At 48.6% G+C, this 17,132-nt stretch overlaps 1 protein-coding gene across 5 annotated transcripts in view; it reads right to left on the reverse strand.

The window, feature by feature from the left end:
* Nucleotides 1–17,132, reverse strand: part of gramd1a (GRAM domain containing 1A) — a 99,044-nt gene that overhangs the window by 14,732 nt on the left and 67,180 nt on the right. For 4 of the 5 annotated variants that reach the window (XM_031905431.1, XM_031905435.1, XM_031905434.1 and 1 more), the window contains 7 exons: nucleotides 13,453–13,720; nucleotides 10,117–10,137; nucleotides 9,919–10,003; nucleotides 9,720–9,823; nucleotides 8,069–8,164; nucleotides 3,965–4,045; nucleotides 23–138 (listed from right to left, as the gene is read on the reverse strand). In XM_031905431.1, the coding sequence (XP_031761291.1) occupies nucleotides 23–138; nucleotides 3,965–4,045; nucleotides 8,069–8,164; nucleotides 9,720–9,823; nucleotides 9,919–10,003; nucleotides 10,117–10,137; nucleotides 13,453–13,720 (771 nt within the window). The remainder of the gene's footprint in view (nucleotides 1–22; nucleotides 139–3,964; nucleotides 4,046–8,068; nucleotides 8,165–9,719; nucleotides 9,824–9,918; nucleotides 10,004–10,116; nucleotides 10,138–13,452; nucleotides 13,721–17,132) is intronic. The other variant, XM_031905432.1, reaches the window with a different exon arrangement.

Genomic DNA, 17,132 nt, shown 5'->3' on the forward strand with positions numbered 1-17,132 from the left:
GCCCAACCCTGCCCAAACTCACCCCAAGCCGTTCAGCAGGTCTCGAGGCGACACATAATCTTCATCCTCACTGGTCAGTCCCAGCTCAGTCCCGTAACACTGGTGTACAATGTGCCACAGCTCCCGCGGGGACAGGGTCTGGGGGGGCACAAAGTCACACATTATATCCACTAAGCACCCTTTATAAGGATATCATTTACAGTTTGGTCCCACAGGGAAATGACACAACTGTATAATATATATGTATAATTATCAGTTCCCATAGGGGAGCCGCACACTCAGAGGTGGCCACCAGGTGGCAGCACACACAGAGCCTCCTTACTGAATTTTACCAATGGGAAGTCTCTTACAATATGAGAAACCGTATTAATTCAGCCATTAGCCAATAAAGTGGCGCCAGTGCTTCCAGAGCAGATCTTCACTGGCATGGCCAGCTTTACAGCTTGTAGTGGCCAGTTTGGCTACCAGTGACTATATTATAGGATAATGGAGCCATTAAGTAGACAGTGCCCATAAATAACCACTGGAGGGCCACATCCAGCCAGTAGGCCTCCAGTTGGATAGCTCAGACCTAGTCCATCTTCTATGGTTAAAGGGGAACTAAAGCTTAACTAAAATAGTACGCTAGAAATGTAGATTATGCTTTGTGCTTCTGTACCAGCCCAAGTCAACCACAGGCCTTTAGCAGGGAAGATCTGTGCCCCCAACGATGCCCCTGTAGCCCCCCATCTTCTTTTCTGCTGATTCCAACCTCATTTTCTGCTTGATAATTTGCTACAACCCCTCAGCTATGCATCTCAACAGCTCAATATTGCTTTAAGAATACAGCCCTGATGTTGCTGGACTACAGGTCCCAGCATGCCTCACCCTCCATTATATGTTACATTATTAGGATTTGTAGTCCAGCAACAGTAACATTTGGTTGTGCAGTGCAGCAGGGGTAAGCCATGTTCATTTTTAGGGCTTTTAAATAAAAGTGATGCACTTATTGCTTATTGGCCACCAGGGGGAGCCCCTAATAAACCCATATAACTAGATACAGGTTACACTACCTGCAATACGTATCTGTAAGAGCAGCAAAACCCTCCAGGAAAGGGTTAAGGCAGAGCCAATGAAGAGTGAAAGTCACTTTGGCTGAAGGTTTAGCGGTTCCTCTCAGTTAAACATAAACAAGTGATTCCGCAGGCGGATAACAATGAGCCTGGAGCGCTTCCATGGCCATGTCGGGCAGCCCACACTCAGCCGGCCAAACGGCTACTCATGAGCCAGGGCCCGGCCCAATCTGCTCCTGGGACCTTTGTGCTTAGAGAGATAGACGGAATGTGCGGCTATGGGCATGGGTGCAGGGAGTCCCCCCCAATGAGCACCCAACGTGGGATGGGGCCCTTTAGATTGTAAGCTCTTGTAACCAGGTCCCCCTAATCCTAATGTTTCAACCTGATTGTTAAAGTGTTGGTTCACCTTTATGTTAACTTTTATTATGTTATAGATTGGCCTATTCCTACGAACTATGCAGTTGGTCGTTATTGTTTCTGTTTTATTACTTATTTTTTGTCTACATCGTTCCAGCTTTCAAATGGGGGTCACTGACCCCGGCAGCCAAACCCTATTGCTCTGTGAGGCTCCAGTTTTATTGTTATTGTTACTTTTTATTCTTTATCTTTCTATTCAGCCCCTCCCCTATTCATATACCTGTCTCTTATTCACAGCACTCCCTGGTTGCTAAGGTAATTTGGACCCTAGCAACTCTTTCCAGCTTTCAAATGGGGGTCACTGACCCCGGCAGCCAAAAACCTATCGCTCTGTGAGGCTCCAGTTTTATTGTTATTGTTACTTTTTATTTCTTATCTTTCTATTCAGCCCCTTTCCTATTCATATACTAGTCTCTCATCCAAACCACTCCCTGGTTGCTAAGGTAACTTGGACCCTAGCAACCAGATTGCTGCTGAAACTCTAAACTGTACTGAAAATGAAGTAACTAAAAGACTACAAATAATAAAAAATGAAGACCAATTGCAATTCCTTATCTTTCTTTTCACTCCCTCCCCTATTTATATTCCAGTGTCTCGTTCAAACTACTGCCCGTTACTAAGGTAAATAAGACCCTAGCAACCAGATAGCAGCTTAAATTCCAAACTGTAGATTTTGAAACCACTTGCAAATTGTCTCAGAAAATCATCGCCTACATCATACCAAAACATTTAAAGGTGAACAACCCCTTTAATTAACTGTCGGACGTCTGGTTGTTATAATAATACAGTGATATATGTATATAGTTAAAGGGGAAGTTAACTTTTATGTGTTATAGAATAATCAATTTTAAGCAACTTTTCAATTGGTCTTTGTAGTTTTTGAATGATGTGCCTTCTTATTATCCATATTTCCAGCTTTTAAATTGGGGTCACTGACCCCCCAGCAGCCATAAACCTGCTGCTCCGTAAAGGCTACAATTGTCTATATCAAGTTATAGTGAGGTTATATGTTATTTGTTTCTGTTCAGATCCTCTCCTATTCATATTCCAGCCTCTGACTGAAAACACTTCCTTGTTGCTAAGGTGTTGCTGGACCCTTAGCTAACATCAAAAATCATTAATGGAGAAAAAATGAAGACCAATTGCAAATTGTCGCAGAATATCACTCTCTACGTCATACTAAAAGCTATTTTAAAGCTGAACAACTGCTTTAATTACCTCTGTGGCCTTCGACATACTCCCACTCACAGGTACTGGGAACCAGTAATAGATAATGTGCCTCTGTGTATCCTGACACTGGCAGATACTTGGACTTTCCTCCTGGGATGAACCAACTGCTTCCACTTTTGGACTGTTCCACCGGACTTTTATAGTATAGTCTGGTACTGTATAGAACATTATAGTCCCGTATAATTGGATTTTATTGGCTGTAGTGCCCCTACATGTTGTGTGGCCTGAATATACAGGTATAGGACCTGTTATCCAGAATGCTCGGGACCAAGGGTATTCCGGATAAGGGGTCTTTCCGTAATTTGGATCTACATACCTTAAGTCTACTAAAAAATCAATAAAACATTAACCCCAATAGGATTGTTTTTCATCCAATAAGGGGTAATTATACCTTAGTTGGGATCAAGTACAGGTACTGTTTTATTATTACAGAGAAAAGGGAATCATTTAACCATGAAATAAACCCAATAGGGCTGTTCTGCCCCCAATAAGGGGTAATTATATCTTAGTTGGGATCAAGTACAGGTACTGTTTTATTATTACAGAGAAAAGGGAAATCATTTAACCATGAAATAAACCCAATAGGGCTGTTCTGCCCCCAATAAGGGGTAATTATATCTTAGTTGGGATCAAGTACAGGTACTGTTTTATTATTACAGAGAAAAGGGAATCATTTAACCATGAAATAAACCCAATAGGGCTGTTCTGCCCCAATAAGGGGTAATTATATCTTAGTTGGGATCAAGTACAGGTACTGTTTTATTATTACAGAGAAAAGGGAATCATTTAACCATTAAATAAACCCAATAGGGCTGTTCTGCCCCCAATAAGGGATAATTATATCTTAGTTGGGATCAAGTACAGGTACTGTTTTATTATTACAGAGAAAAGGGAATCATTTAACCATGAAATAAACCCAATAGGGCTGTTCTGCCCCAATAAGGGGTAATTATATCTTAGTTGGGATCAAGTACAGGTACTGTTTTATTATTACAGAGAAAAGGGAATCATTTAACCATTAAATAAACCCAATAGGGCTGTTCTGCCCCCAATAAGGGGTAATTATATCTTAGTTGGGATCAAGTACAGGTACTGTTTTATTATTACAGAGAAAAAGGAAATCAGTTTTAAAATTCTGAATTATTTCATTAAAATGGAGTCTATGGGAGACGGGTTTTCTGTAATTCGGAGCTTTCTGAATAACGGGTTTCTGGATAAGAGGTCCGATACATGTACTTACTGTAATGAAATCAGGCACTCACCTTATCTAGAAGAGCATTCTGCCAGAGACGGAAAATCAGCAGAAACGACCGATCTCGGGCGCCGAAGGAGGTAAAAAAGTGCTGGAAAATAAAAAAAAGGGCAAGGTGAGACATTTGGTGATCTAGAAAATATATCAAATATACTCTGGAAACACAAGGCCAGAGCAAAAGAAAATCAGAATCTGAAATGGAAAAAGTTACAGCGACAGGCAATCAAATTAAATAAGGGAATGTGAGCTTAATCTGACACTGAAAGGCTTGGGCCAGAATATACTCACAGCCACAGGGGCAGATACACGGACGGGCAGGGAGACAGGAATGGCAGCGGCGGCTCCGTGACAGCGTGTAGCTACAGGTAGGTGTGCCCAGGGAATACTGGAATCCCCAGCGCCAGGCAGGCGACGGGTTAATATAAAGCCAAGCACTTCATTGTACTGATAACCTGCCCTGATATTTACTCTGGGACTAAAGTACAAACACCGGCTGATAAGTGGGGTCAATCCAATCGCCTGCAATTCTAGTCAATGGGAATGACCCGGGATGAGCGGCAGGTATGATGGCGCCGTGCCAACCCACCCAGGAAGAGAAAAGGGGATCTAGGGTGGCACCATAACGCTGCACCCAGCACTCATCCCCATCTCCCTCCTACTTTCTACCTAGAATGGAACATTCCAATAGTAAAGGGAGAGCAGCACAAGTCTATCAGCAGGGCGGCATTAATAAAGCCAGAGGGGGGCCCAAACAGTAGGGGATCTGCCCCCTATTCTGTACCCCAAACAGTAGGGGATCTGCCCCCTATTCTGTACCCCAAACAGTAGGGGATCTGCCCCCTATTCTGTACCCCAAACAGTAGGGGATCTGCCCCCTATTCTGTACCCCAAACAGTAGGGGATCTGCCCCCTATTCTGTACCCCAAACAGTAGGGGATCTGCCCCCTATTCTGTACCCCAAACAGTAGGGGATCTGCCCCCTATTCTGTACCCCAAACAGTAGGGGATCTGCCCCCTATTCTGTACCCCAAACAGTAGGGGATCTGCCCCCTATCCTGTGGCCCAAACAGTAGAGAAGTATGCCCCCTATTCTGTACCCCAAACAGTAGGGGATCTGCCCCCTATTCTGTACCCCAAACAGTAGGGGATCTGCCCCCTATTCTGTACCCCAAACAGTAGAGAGGTATGCCCCCTATTCTGTACCCCCAAACAGTAGGGGATCTGCCCCCTATTCTGTACCCCAAACAGTAGGGGATCTGCCCCCTATTCTGTACCCCAAACAGTAGAGAGGTATGCCCCCTATTCTGTACCCCAAACAGTAGGGGATCTGCCCCCTATTCTGTACCCCAAACAGTAGGGGATCTGCCCCCTATTCTGTACCCCAAACAGTAGGGGATCTGCCCCCTATCCTGTGGCCCAAACAGTAGAGAGGTATGCCCCCTATTCTGTACCCCAAACAGTAGAGAGGTATGCCCCCTATTCTGTACCCCAAACAGTAGAGAGGTATGCCCCCTATTCTGTACCCCAAACAGTAGAGAGGTATGCCCCCTATTCTGTACCCCAAACAGTAGAGAGGTATGCCCCCTATTCTGTACCCCAAACAGTAGAGAGGTATGCCCCTATTCTGTACCCCAAACAGTAGAGAGGTATGCCCCCTATTCTGTACCCCAAACAGTAGAGAGGTATGCCCCTATTCTGTACCTCAACAGTAGAGAGGTATGCCCCCTATTCTGTACCCCAAACAGTAGGGGATCTGCCCCCTATTCTGTACCCCAAACAGTAGAGAGGTATGCCCCCTATTCTGTACCCAGACAGTAGAGAGGTATGCCCCCTATTCTGTACCCCAAACAGTAGAGAGGTATGCCCCCTATTCTGTACCTCAAACAGTAGAGAGGTATGCCCCCTATTCTGTACCCCCAAACAGTAGGGGATCTGCCCCCTATTCTGTACCCCAAACAGTAGAGAGGTATGCCCCCTATTCTGTACCCCAGACAGTAGAGAGGTATGCCCCCTATTCTGTACCCCAAACAGTAGAGAGGTATGCCCCCTATTCTGTACCTCAAACAGTAGAGAGGTATGCCCCTATTTCTGTACCCCAACAAGTAGGAATCTATTTGTACAGGGGGATCTGCCCCCCTATTCTGTACCCCCAAACAGTAGAGAGGTATGCCCCTATTCTGTACCCCAGACAGTAGAGAGGTATGCCCCCTATTCTGTACCTCAAACAGTAGAGAGGTATGCCCCCTATTCTGTACCCCAAACAGTAGCGAGGTATGCCCCCTATTCTGTACCTCAAACAGTAGAGAGGTATGCCCCCTATTCTGTACCCAACAGTAGAGAGGTATGCCCCCTATTCTGTACCTCAAACAGTAGAGAGGTATGCCCCCTATTCTGTACCTCAAACAGTAGAGAGGTATGCCCCCTATTCTGTACCTCAAACAGTAGAGAAGGTATGCCCCCTATTCTGTACCCCAAACAGTAGAGAGGTATGCCCCCTATTCTGTACCCCCCAAACAGTAAGAGAGGTATGCCCCCTATTCTGTACCCCAAACAGTAGGGGATCTGCCCCCTATTCTGTACCCCAAACAGTAGAGAGGTATGCCCCTATTCTGTACCCCCAAACAGTAGAGAGGTATGCCCCCTATTCTGTACCCCAAACAGTAGGGATCTGCCCCCTATTCTGTACCCCAAACAGTAGAGAGGTATGCCCCCTATTCTGTACCCCAAACAGTAGAGAGGTATGCCCCCTATTCTGTACCCCAAACAGTAGGGGATCTGCCCCCTATTCTGTACCTCAAACAGTAGAGAGGTATGCCCCCTATTCTGTACCCCAAACAGTAGGGGATCTGCCCCCTATTCTGTACCCCAAACAGTAGAGAGGTATGCCCCCTATTCTGTACCCCAAACAGTAGAGAGGTATGCCCCCTATTCTGTACCCCAAACAGTAGAGAGGTATGCCCCCTATTCTGTACCCCAAACAGTAGAGAGGTATGCCCCCTATTCTGTACCCCAAAGAGTAGAGAGGTATGCCCCCTATTCTGTACCTCAAACAGTAGAGAGGTATGCCCCCTATTCTGTACCCCCAAACAGTAGAGAGGTATGCCCCCTATTCTGTACCCCAAACAGTAGAGAGGTATGCCCCCTATTCTGTACCCCCAACAGTAGAGAGGTATGCCCCCTATTCTGTACCCCAAACAGTAGCGAGGTATGCCCCTATTCTGTACCCCAAACAGTAGAGAGGTATGCCCCTATTCTGTACCCCAAACAGTAGAGAGGTATGCCCCCTATTCTGTACCCCAAACAGTAGAGAGGTATGCCCCCTATTCTGTACCCCAAACAGTAGAGAGGTATGCCCCCTATTCTGTACCCCCAAACAGTAGAGAGGTATGCCCCCTATTCTGTACCCCAAACAGTAGAGAGGTATGCCCCCTATTCTGTACCCCCAAACAGTAGCGAGGTATGCCCCCTATTCTGTACCCCAAACAGTAGAGAGGTATGCCCCCTATTCTGTACCCCAAACAGTAGCGAGGTATGCCCCCTATTCTGTACCCCAAACAGTAGAGAGGTATGCCCCCTATTCTGTACCCCAAACAGTAGCGAGGTATGCCCCCCTATTCTGTACCCCAAACAGTAGAGAGGTATGCCCCCTATTCTGTACCCCAAACAGTAGCGAGGTATGCCCCCTATTCTGTACCCCAAACAGTAGAGAGGTATGCCCCCTATTCTGTACCCCAGACAGTAAAGGAGAACTGCCACCTCTGCCTGCCCCAGACCATAGAAATATCTGCCACCTGTTCCAAACCCCAAGTAGGAGAACAGATCTGCCCCCTATTGTCTTCATTAAAATGAACATGGAATTACCCCCACCCCACCCCGCCCATATACACTGCATACACCTCTCATGTGCCCAGAATATGTGGGGGATTATGGGGGAACCATCCTACCGATCAGATCTGAGGCTCAGAGAGTATGCGCCCCCCCTGATCATTAGATGGGAGTAGGCATATCAATAGCACTGGGAATCAGCATGACTGATCAGTACAAAGAATGGGGGCTCTGATGGAAAGTGACAATGTAAATAAAAGGCTAAATACTGCCCCCCAGTGGTACTCACCTTCTCGGTTTCAGTGCATACTTGGATGGCGTTGGGAATCAGCTTGGCTGTCTTCTCCTTCTTGATGCATTGTATGTCCTTCAGCTGGATCATGATCTGCCCCCAAACAGAGAAGGTCTCAGAGTCCAAACCCAAACCGGCCAACTGCCCCCCCACAACCACCTATACCTTTCAGTGCAGCCCCGGACTGGCAATCTGTGGGTTCTGGCCAATGCCAGGGGGACTGTAAGGTGCCATAGACAGTCACTATTTATTGGGCTGGGGGGGGGCTGTTTGTGCCTCTGGGTACTGGGAATGCCAGGGGGCTGTAAGGTGCCACAGTCAGTCACTATTTATTGGGCTGGGGGGGGGGCTGTTTGTGCCTCTGGGTACTGGGAATGCCAGGGGGGCTGTAAGGTGCCACAGTCCACTATTTATTGGGCTGGGGGGGGGCTGTTTGTGCCTCTGGGTACTGGGAATGCCAGGGGGGCTGTAAGGTGCCACAGACAGTCACTATTTATTGGGCTGGGGGGGCTGTTTGTGCCTCTGGGTACTGGGAATGCCGGGAGGGGGGGGGGCTGTAAGGTGCCACAGACAGTCACTATTTATTGGGCTGGGGGAGCTGTTTGTGCCTCTGGGTACTGGGAATGCCAGGGGGGGCTGTAAGGTGCCACAGACAGTCACTATTTATTGGGCTGGGGGGGCTGTTTGTGCCTCTGGGTACTGGGAATGCCGGGAGGGGGGGGGCTGTAAGGTGCCACAGACAGTCACTATTTATTGGGCTGGGGGGGGGGGGGGCTGTTTGTGCCTCTGGGTACTGGGAATACCAGGGGGGCTGTAAGGTGCCACAGACAGTCACTATTTATTGGGCTGGGGGGGCTGTTTGTGCCTCTGGGTACTGGGAATGCCAGGGGGGCTGTAAGGTGCCACAGACAGTCACTATTTATTGGGCTGGGGGGGGGGGCTGTTTGTGCCTCTGGTTACTGGGAATGCCAGGGGGGCTGTAAGGTGCCACAGACAGTCACTATTTATTGGGCTGGGGGGGGGCTGTTTGTGCCTCTGGGTACTGGGAATGCCAGGGGGGCTGTAAGGTGCCACAGACAGTCACTATTTATTGGGCTGGGGGGGGCTGTTTGTGCCTCTGGGTACTGGGAATGCCAGGGGGGGCTGTAAGGTGCCACAGACAGTCACTATTTATTGGGCTGGGGGGGGGGGCTGTTTGTGCCTCTGGGTACTGGGAATGCCAGGGGGGCTGTAAGGTGCCACAGACAGTCACTATTTATTGGGCTGGGGGGGCTGTTTGGGCCTCTGTGTACTTATGCCAGCGTCTACTATGAATCCAGACCCATTTTGCACTGCCGACCTTGGGCACATTGGGCAGTAGGCAGACTACTAGCAGCCTATTGGACGCTGGCGTAACAATAGAGGAAGCAGGTCCTGGGGTGGCAGGGTATGCTTCCGCCATTTTGCATGTAGGTAGGAGAGCAGTGATTTATAGGTGAGTGGGTGGGGAAAATATCAGTGCAAAGGGAGGGCGCATCAGGGTGGGGGCCAAGTGAGTAAGCTACTTTACACTGGACCCCTCTGAAAAAAATTTTTTGCAGGGGGGCCCAGCAAAAAGTAGTTACACCTCTGCTACTGGAATACCCAATGGGCAGACTGTCGGACTCACCGTGGTTTCCCAGCGGAAAATGTTGCTATAAAAACAGATCCAGTTCTCCGACAAATAGAGCCTTCCCTGGAGTAAGATATCCTTCTGCAGCGCACAGGAGTAGTCTGGGCGGGGGGCAGAGAGCAGAAGTCACATGACAGGTTTGGGGGGGATATGCAGAATACGTGGGGGCTTATGCTAGAACTCTCGCTCTACTCACCAACAATGAGGCGCTCGGAATCCGGAAGCTTCTTGAAAATCTTGCGAAAGTCTTCGTTGCGCTGCTTGTACGTGGGGCTCAGCATCTGTAACGCCAGGGGAGAGGAGAATGCACCTAAATATCGTAAATGGAAAAGAAAGCGAAGAGGAGGAAGAGGAGGAGGAAGAGGAGGGCGGGGGGGGGGGGGGAGATACTTACACTGTACCAGCTCTGCATCTTCTGTAAAAAAACACAAGAAAACAAGAAAAAACAAGTCACCAGCTGCTGCCAATACACGGGCCCAAGAAAGGTGCCCTCACCCCCCACTGCCAGGCATATGGCTACTGCCTACTGCAGGGTTCCACTCACAGGCAGCAAATGGGGGCTTTGAGCCTCACTTTTCCCTATCCATTTCCTGTCCATCCCCTATCCATTCCCTATTCGTTCCCTATCCATTCCCTATCCCAGCCCCTATTCATTCCCTATCCGTTCCCTATCCATTCCCTATCCATTCCCTATCCGTTCCCTATCCATTTCCTGTCCATCCCCTATCCATTCCCTATTCGTTCCCTATCCATTCCCTATCCCAGCCCCTATTCATTCCCTATCCGTTCCCTATCCATTCCCTATCCGTTCCCTATCAATTCCCTATCCATTCCCTATCAATTCCCTCTCCATCCCCTATCCATCCCCTATCCCAGCCCCTGTCTATTCCCTATCCATCCCCTATCCATTCCCTACCCATTAACTACCCATTCCCTATCCATCCCCTATCCCAGACCCTATCCATTCCCTATCCATTCCTTACCCATCCCCTATCCATCCCCTATCCAATACCCTATCCATTCTCTATCCATCCCCTACCCATTCCCTACCCATCCCCTATCCATTCCCTATCCATCCCCTACCCATCCCCTATCCATTCCCTATCCATCGCCTACCCATTCCCTACCCATCCCCTATCCATTCCCTATCCATCCCCTACCCATTCCCTATCCATTCCCTACCCATCCCCTATCCATCCCCTATCCATCCCCTACCCATCCCCTATCCATTCCCTATCCATCCCCTATCCATCCCCTACCCATTCCCTATCCATTCCCTACCCATCCCCTATCCATTCCCTATCCATTCCCTACCCATCCCCTATCCATTCCCTATCCAGACCCTATCCATCCCCTACCCATTCCCTATCCATTCCCTATCCATTCCTTATCCATCCCCTACCCATTCCCTATCCATTCCCTATCCATCCCCTACCCATTCCCTATCCATTCCCTATCCATTCCCTATCCATCCCCTACCCATTCCCTACCCATTCCCTATCCCTGCCCAAACTGCAAATTTTATGGACCCCAATGAGCTTAGGGGCAATAATCCTGGATCTGGGGCAGCTGTGGTACTTCTCCTTGGTGTAACCATAACGCTGTCCCACAGCGCCCCCTGGTTTTGCTATAGAAGTTGCTGAAAAACATAATTATAGGTGCAAGGAAATTCCCCAATGAGAATTCTACTGAGCAACAATGTGAGTGTAAGTGCAAGAGAAGTGACCAATGAGAATGCTGATTCCCAGCACTGTGTCAGGCCCCTTGCTGGTACCTTACATATAGAGATAATGATGGCATTTTCCCGTCATTATATGGCACAGGAATCAGACATGGGGATAAAGGGACAGACTTGTTCAGTGCTGGGAAACTGTGCTTATTGCTCCCAACTCCAATTGCAGGAACAGAGAACAGGGAGCCGGATTTACTCACATCAGCTGGGATTCTCATTGGGGGATTTCTTGCATTTTAATGCAGTTTTATTGGGCAATATTGCTTTAAGAATACAGCCCTGATGTTGCTGGACTACAGCTCCCAGCATGCCTCACCCTTCATTATATGTTACATTATTCTGGGATTTGTAGTCCGGCAACAGCTGAGTAAGGTTTGGTTGAGCCGCGCTTTAGTGCCCCTTTACTTGAAAGCAACCAGGGGCATCTACAATTGAGCTCTATTTAATATCAGCTGTCACCCTGACCCCCCCCCCCCCCCCCCCGAGCATTTAATCAGTGCAATGGGATCCTCCAGCTAATACTATAATATCTCCCCATGGTTCTGAGGCCTCTACTCCTCTGGGGGAATTCATTATATCTCTCCATAGTGACATGGAGCTGAGCAGTCTGATTCTCAAGGCAACTGTCACATCATATTATATTTCAGAATTCAAGCAGCTGGTGTGTTTATATGATCTGAGGTGAGGCCCACTTATACCTTATAATACCCAGAGTTCCCTGTATAACTCAGTGACTGCTAATATCCTTATCATTTACAGTAGGGGGTACATTATCCCTTATAATACATGAGTGATACTCAGAGTTCCCTGTATAACTCAGCCTGCAGCCTTGTGCCTTTATATGGGGCACAGAACCCCTCAGTGACTGCTAATATCCTTATCATTTACAGTAGGGGGTACATTATCCCTTATAATACATGAGTGATACTCAGAGTTCCCTGTATAACTCAGCCTGCAGCCTTGTGCCTTTATATGGGGGGCACAGAACCCCTCAGTGACTGCTAATATCCTTATCATTTACAGTAGGGGGTACATTATCCCTTTTAATACATGAGTGATACTCAGAGTTCCCTGTATAACTCAGCCTGCAGCCTTGTGCCTTTATATGGGGGGCACAGAACCCCTCAGTGACTGCTAATATCCTTATCATTTACAGTAGGGGGTACATTATCCCTTATAATACATGAGTGATACTCAGAATTCCCTGTATAACTCAGTGACTGCTAATATCCTTATCATTTACAGTAGGGGGTACATTATCCCTTATAATACATGAGTGATACTGAGAGTTCCTTGTATAACTCAGCCTGCAGCCTTGTGCCTTTATATGGGCACAGAACCCCTCAGTGACTGCTAATATCCTTATCATTTACAGTAGGGGGTACATTATCCCTTATAATACATGAGTGATACTCAGAGTTCCCTGTATAACTCAGCCTGCAGCCTTGTGCCTTTATATGGGGGGCACAGAACCCCTCAGTGACTGCTAATATCCTTATCATTTACAGTAGGGGGTACAGTATCCCTTATAATACATGAGTGATACTCAGAGTTCCCTGTATAACTCAGCCTGCAGCCTTGTGCCTTTATATGGGCACAGAACCCCTCAGTGACTGCTAATATCCTTATCATTTACAGTAGGGGGTACATTATCCCTTATAATACATGAGTGATACTCAGAGTTCCCTGTATAACTCAGCCTGCAGCCTTGTGCCTTTATATGGGCACAGAACCCCCCAGTAGCCTATAATAAGGCAATATTGTACAATAGGAGTATATAATTATCAGTAGAACACACACAGATCAGGGTCCCACCCTTGCGGGTTACATGACTCACGTATCACAAGAAATCACGTTCCCCTTTCTCGGAAGTATAAGGTTATCTGAAGTTACAAAAGTTCCATGAACTTTAGCTGATTTGTGACTTCTAATATCCTTACACTTTACAGTGGGGGGTATATTATTTCCAATATAGCGAACCCACTAACATTCCCTCACCTTGCTGTTCCGTATGAATCCTCGCCCGCTGAGCTGCGCCGTGAGTGGGGTTCCAGGCTGGGAGTTGGACTGCGTGGGTTGCTGGGCATTGCCCTGGGTCCCTGGCACAGCGGCAGACTGGGGTAGCGTGGGGGTTAAAGTGTTGGGGGACTGCTCTGCGGAGCCTTCGGATCCCCTTTCCACCATATTGTCAACTTCGCTGCTCACCAGACGCCTCCGCACAGCAGGGGAGTTACTGGGAGTGCTGCGGGGAGTGATGCTGCCAGTGCTGGGGAGAGAGAAGGAATAAAATAAGGTTTATATATCGGCTACAACACATGCTTTGTCCTGGGGATTTGCCATCTGAAACAGTGACATCCGGTTGCTAGGGCCACTTCTCCTATCAAACAGGAATGTGGCCAAATCTCAGAGCCAAGGGTTAATAGGAGGGGTTGGATTAGAAGCATAAGCACTGTAATTCTGCACTTACAAAACGGCTTATTTTCCAGTTGCCAGGGTTGCTTAGCCTAGCAACAAGGTGGCAAAAACATATAAGGTTAAATAATGAAAAACAACCACAAGAAAAATTTGCAAAGGTGCTGCTGACAGAACTGGCCACTTCTGATCCTTCTGTCACTGACTCCATCTTGCCCTACTGTCCCCATCTTGCCCTACTGTCTCCATCTTGCCCTACTGTCTCCATCTTGCTCTACTGTCTCCATCTTGCCCTACTGTCTCCATCTTGCCCTACTGTCCCCATCTTGCCCTACTGTCTCCATCTTGTCCTACTGTCTCCATCTTGCCCTACTCTCTCCATCTTGCCCTACTGTCCCCATCTTGCCCTACTGTCTCCATCTTGCCCTACTGTCTCCATCTTGCCCTACTGTCTCCATCTTGTCCTACTGTCTCCATCTTGCCCTACTGTCTCCATCTTGCCCTACTGTCCCCATCTTGCCCTACTGTCTCCATCTTGTCCTACTGTCTCCATCTTGCCCTACTGTCTCCATCTTGCCCTACTGTCCCCATCTTGCCCTACTGTCTCCATCTTGCCCTACTGTCTCCATCTTGCTCTACTTTCTCCATCTTGCCCTGCTGTCACCATCTTGCCCTGCTGTCCCCATCTTGCCCTACTGTCTCCATCTTGCCCTACTGTCAACATCTTGCTCTACTTTCTCCATCTTGCCCTGCTGTCACCATCTTGCCCTGCTGTCACCATCTTGCCCGGCTGTCACCATCTTGCCCTGCTGTCTCCATCTTGCCCTACTGTCAACATCTTGCTCTACTGTCTCCATCTTGCTCTACTGTCTCCATCTTGCCCTACTGTCTCCATCTTGTCCTACTGTCTCCATCTTGCCCTTACTGTCTCCATCTTGCCCTACTGTCCCCATCTTGCCCTACTGTCTCCATCTTGTCCTACTGTCTCCATCTTGCCCTACTGTCTCCATCTTGCCCTACTGTCCCCATCTTGCCCTACTGTCTCCATCTTGCCCTACTGTCTCCATCTTGCCCTACTGTCTCCATCTTGCCCTACTGTCAACATCTTGCTCTACTTTCTCCATCTTGCCCTGCTGTCACCATCTTGCCCTGCTGTCACCATCTTGCCCTGCTGTCTCCATCTTGCCCTACTGTCAACATCTTGCTCTACTGTCTCCATCTTGCCCTTCTGTCACCATCTTGCCCTACTGTCTCCATCTTGCCCTACTGTCTCCATCTTGCCCTGCTGTCTCCATCTTGCCCTGGCTGTCACCATCTTGCCCTACTGTCTCCATCTTGCCCTACTGTCAACATCTTGCTCTACTGTCTCCATCTTGCCCTTCTGTCACCATCTTGCCCTACTGTCTCCATCTTGCCCTTCTGTCACCATCTTGCCCTACTGTCTCCATCTTGCCCTACTGTCACCATCTTGCCCTACTGTCAACATCTTGCTCTACTGTCTCCATCTTGCCCTACTGTCAACATCTTGCTCTACTGTCTCCATCTTGCCCTACTGTCTCCATCTTGCCCTTCTGTCTCCATCTTGCCCTACTGTCCCCATCTTGCCCTACTGTCCCCATCTTGCCCTACTGTCCCCATCTTGCCCTACTGTCTCTATCTTGCTCTACTGTCTCCATCTTGTCCTACTGTCTCCATCTTGCCCTACTGTCTCCATCTTGCCCTACTGTCTCCATCTTGCCCTACTGTCTCCATCTTGCCCTACTGTCTCCATCTTGCCCTACTGTCTCCATCTTGCCCTACTGTCAACATCTTGCTCTACTTTCTCCATCTTGCCCTGCTGTCACCATCTTGCCCTGCTGTCACCATCTTGCCCTACTTTCTCCATCTTGCCCTACTGTCAACATCTTGCTCTACTGTCTCCATCTTGCTCTACTGTCTCCATCTTGCCCTTCTGTCACCATCTTGCCCTACTGTCTCCATCTTGCCCTACTGTCTCCATCTTGCCCTGCTGTCTCCATCTTGCCCTGCTGTCACCATCTTGCCCTACTGTCTCCATCTTGCCCTACTGTCAACATCCTGCTCTACTGTCTCCATCTTGCCCTTCTGTCACCATCTTGCCCTACTGTCTCCATCTTGCCCTACTGTCTCCATCTTGCCCTTCTGTCACCATCTTGCCCTACTGTCTCCATCTTGCCCTACTGTCAACATCTTGCTCTACTGTCTCCATCTTGCCCTACTGTCAACATCTTGCTCTACTGTCTCCATCTTGCCCTTCTGTCACCATCTTGCCCTACTGTCTCCATCTTGCCCTACTGTCTCCATCTTGCCCTTCTGTCACCATCTTGCCCTACTGTCCCCATCTTGCCCTACTGTCCCCATCTTGCCCTACTGTCCCCATCTTGCCCTACTGTCTCCATCTTGTCCTACTGTCTCCATCTTGCCCTACTGTCCCCATCTTGCCCTACTGTCTCCATCTTGTCCTACTGTCTCCATCTTGCCCTACTGTCTCCATCTTGCCCTTCTGTCACCATCTTGCCCTACTGTCTCCATCTTGCCCTACTGTCACCATCTTGCCCTACTGTCCCCATCTTGCCCTACTGTCACCATCTTGCCCTACTGTCTCCATCTTGCCCTTCTGTCACCATCTTGCCCTACTGTCACCATCTTGCCCTACTGTCCCCATCTTGCCCTACTGTCCCCATCTTGCCCTACTGTCACCATCTTGCCCTACTGTCTCCATCTTGCCCTTCTGTCACCATCTTGCCCTACTGTCTCCATCTTGCCCTACTGTCACCATCTTGCCCTACTGTCCCCATCTTGTCCTACTGTTGCCATCTTGCCCTACTGTCCCCATCTTGCCCTACTGTCTCCATCTTGCCCTACTGTCTCCATCTTGCCCTACTGTCACCATCTTGCCCTACTGTCCCCATCTTGTCCTACTGTTGCCATCTTGCCCTACTGTCCCCATCTTGCCCTACTGTCTCCATCTTGCCCTACTGTCCCCATCTTGTCCTACTGTTGCCATCTTGCCCTACTGTCCTGTCACTTACTCTTCAATCTCCATCTTGCCCCAATGTCACTAACTTGCCCTACTGGCTCCATAAGGTTGCCAACTTGCCCTGCTATCCCTGCAAGCTTCCTGTTAGCCCTGTTGCTCTGAGGGGCATTGGCAGCTGCCCTATTTGCCCCTGTTAGTGACAAGCCTTACAATAACCAATAGTACTTGGCTAATAGGTTACAATCGGTGACAATAATAAAGTGCAGTA

The sequence above is a fragment of the Xenopus tropicalis genome, chromosome 7 (genome assembly GCF_000004195.4).
Source record: "Xenopus tropicalis strain Nigerian chromosome 7, UCB_Xtro_10.0, whole genome shotgun sequence".
In the NCBI taxonomy this organism is placed as follows: domain Eukaryota; kingdom Metazoa; phylum Chordata; class Amphibia; order Anura; family Pipidae; genus Xenopus; species Xenopus tropicalis.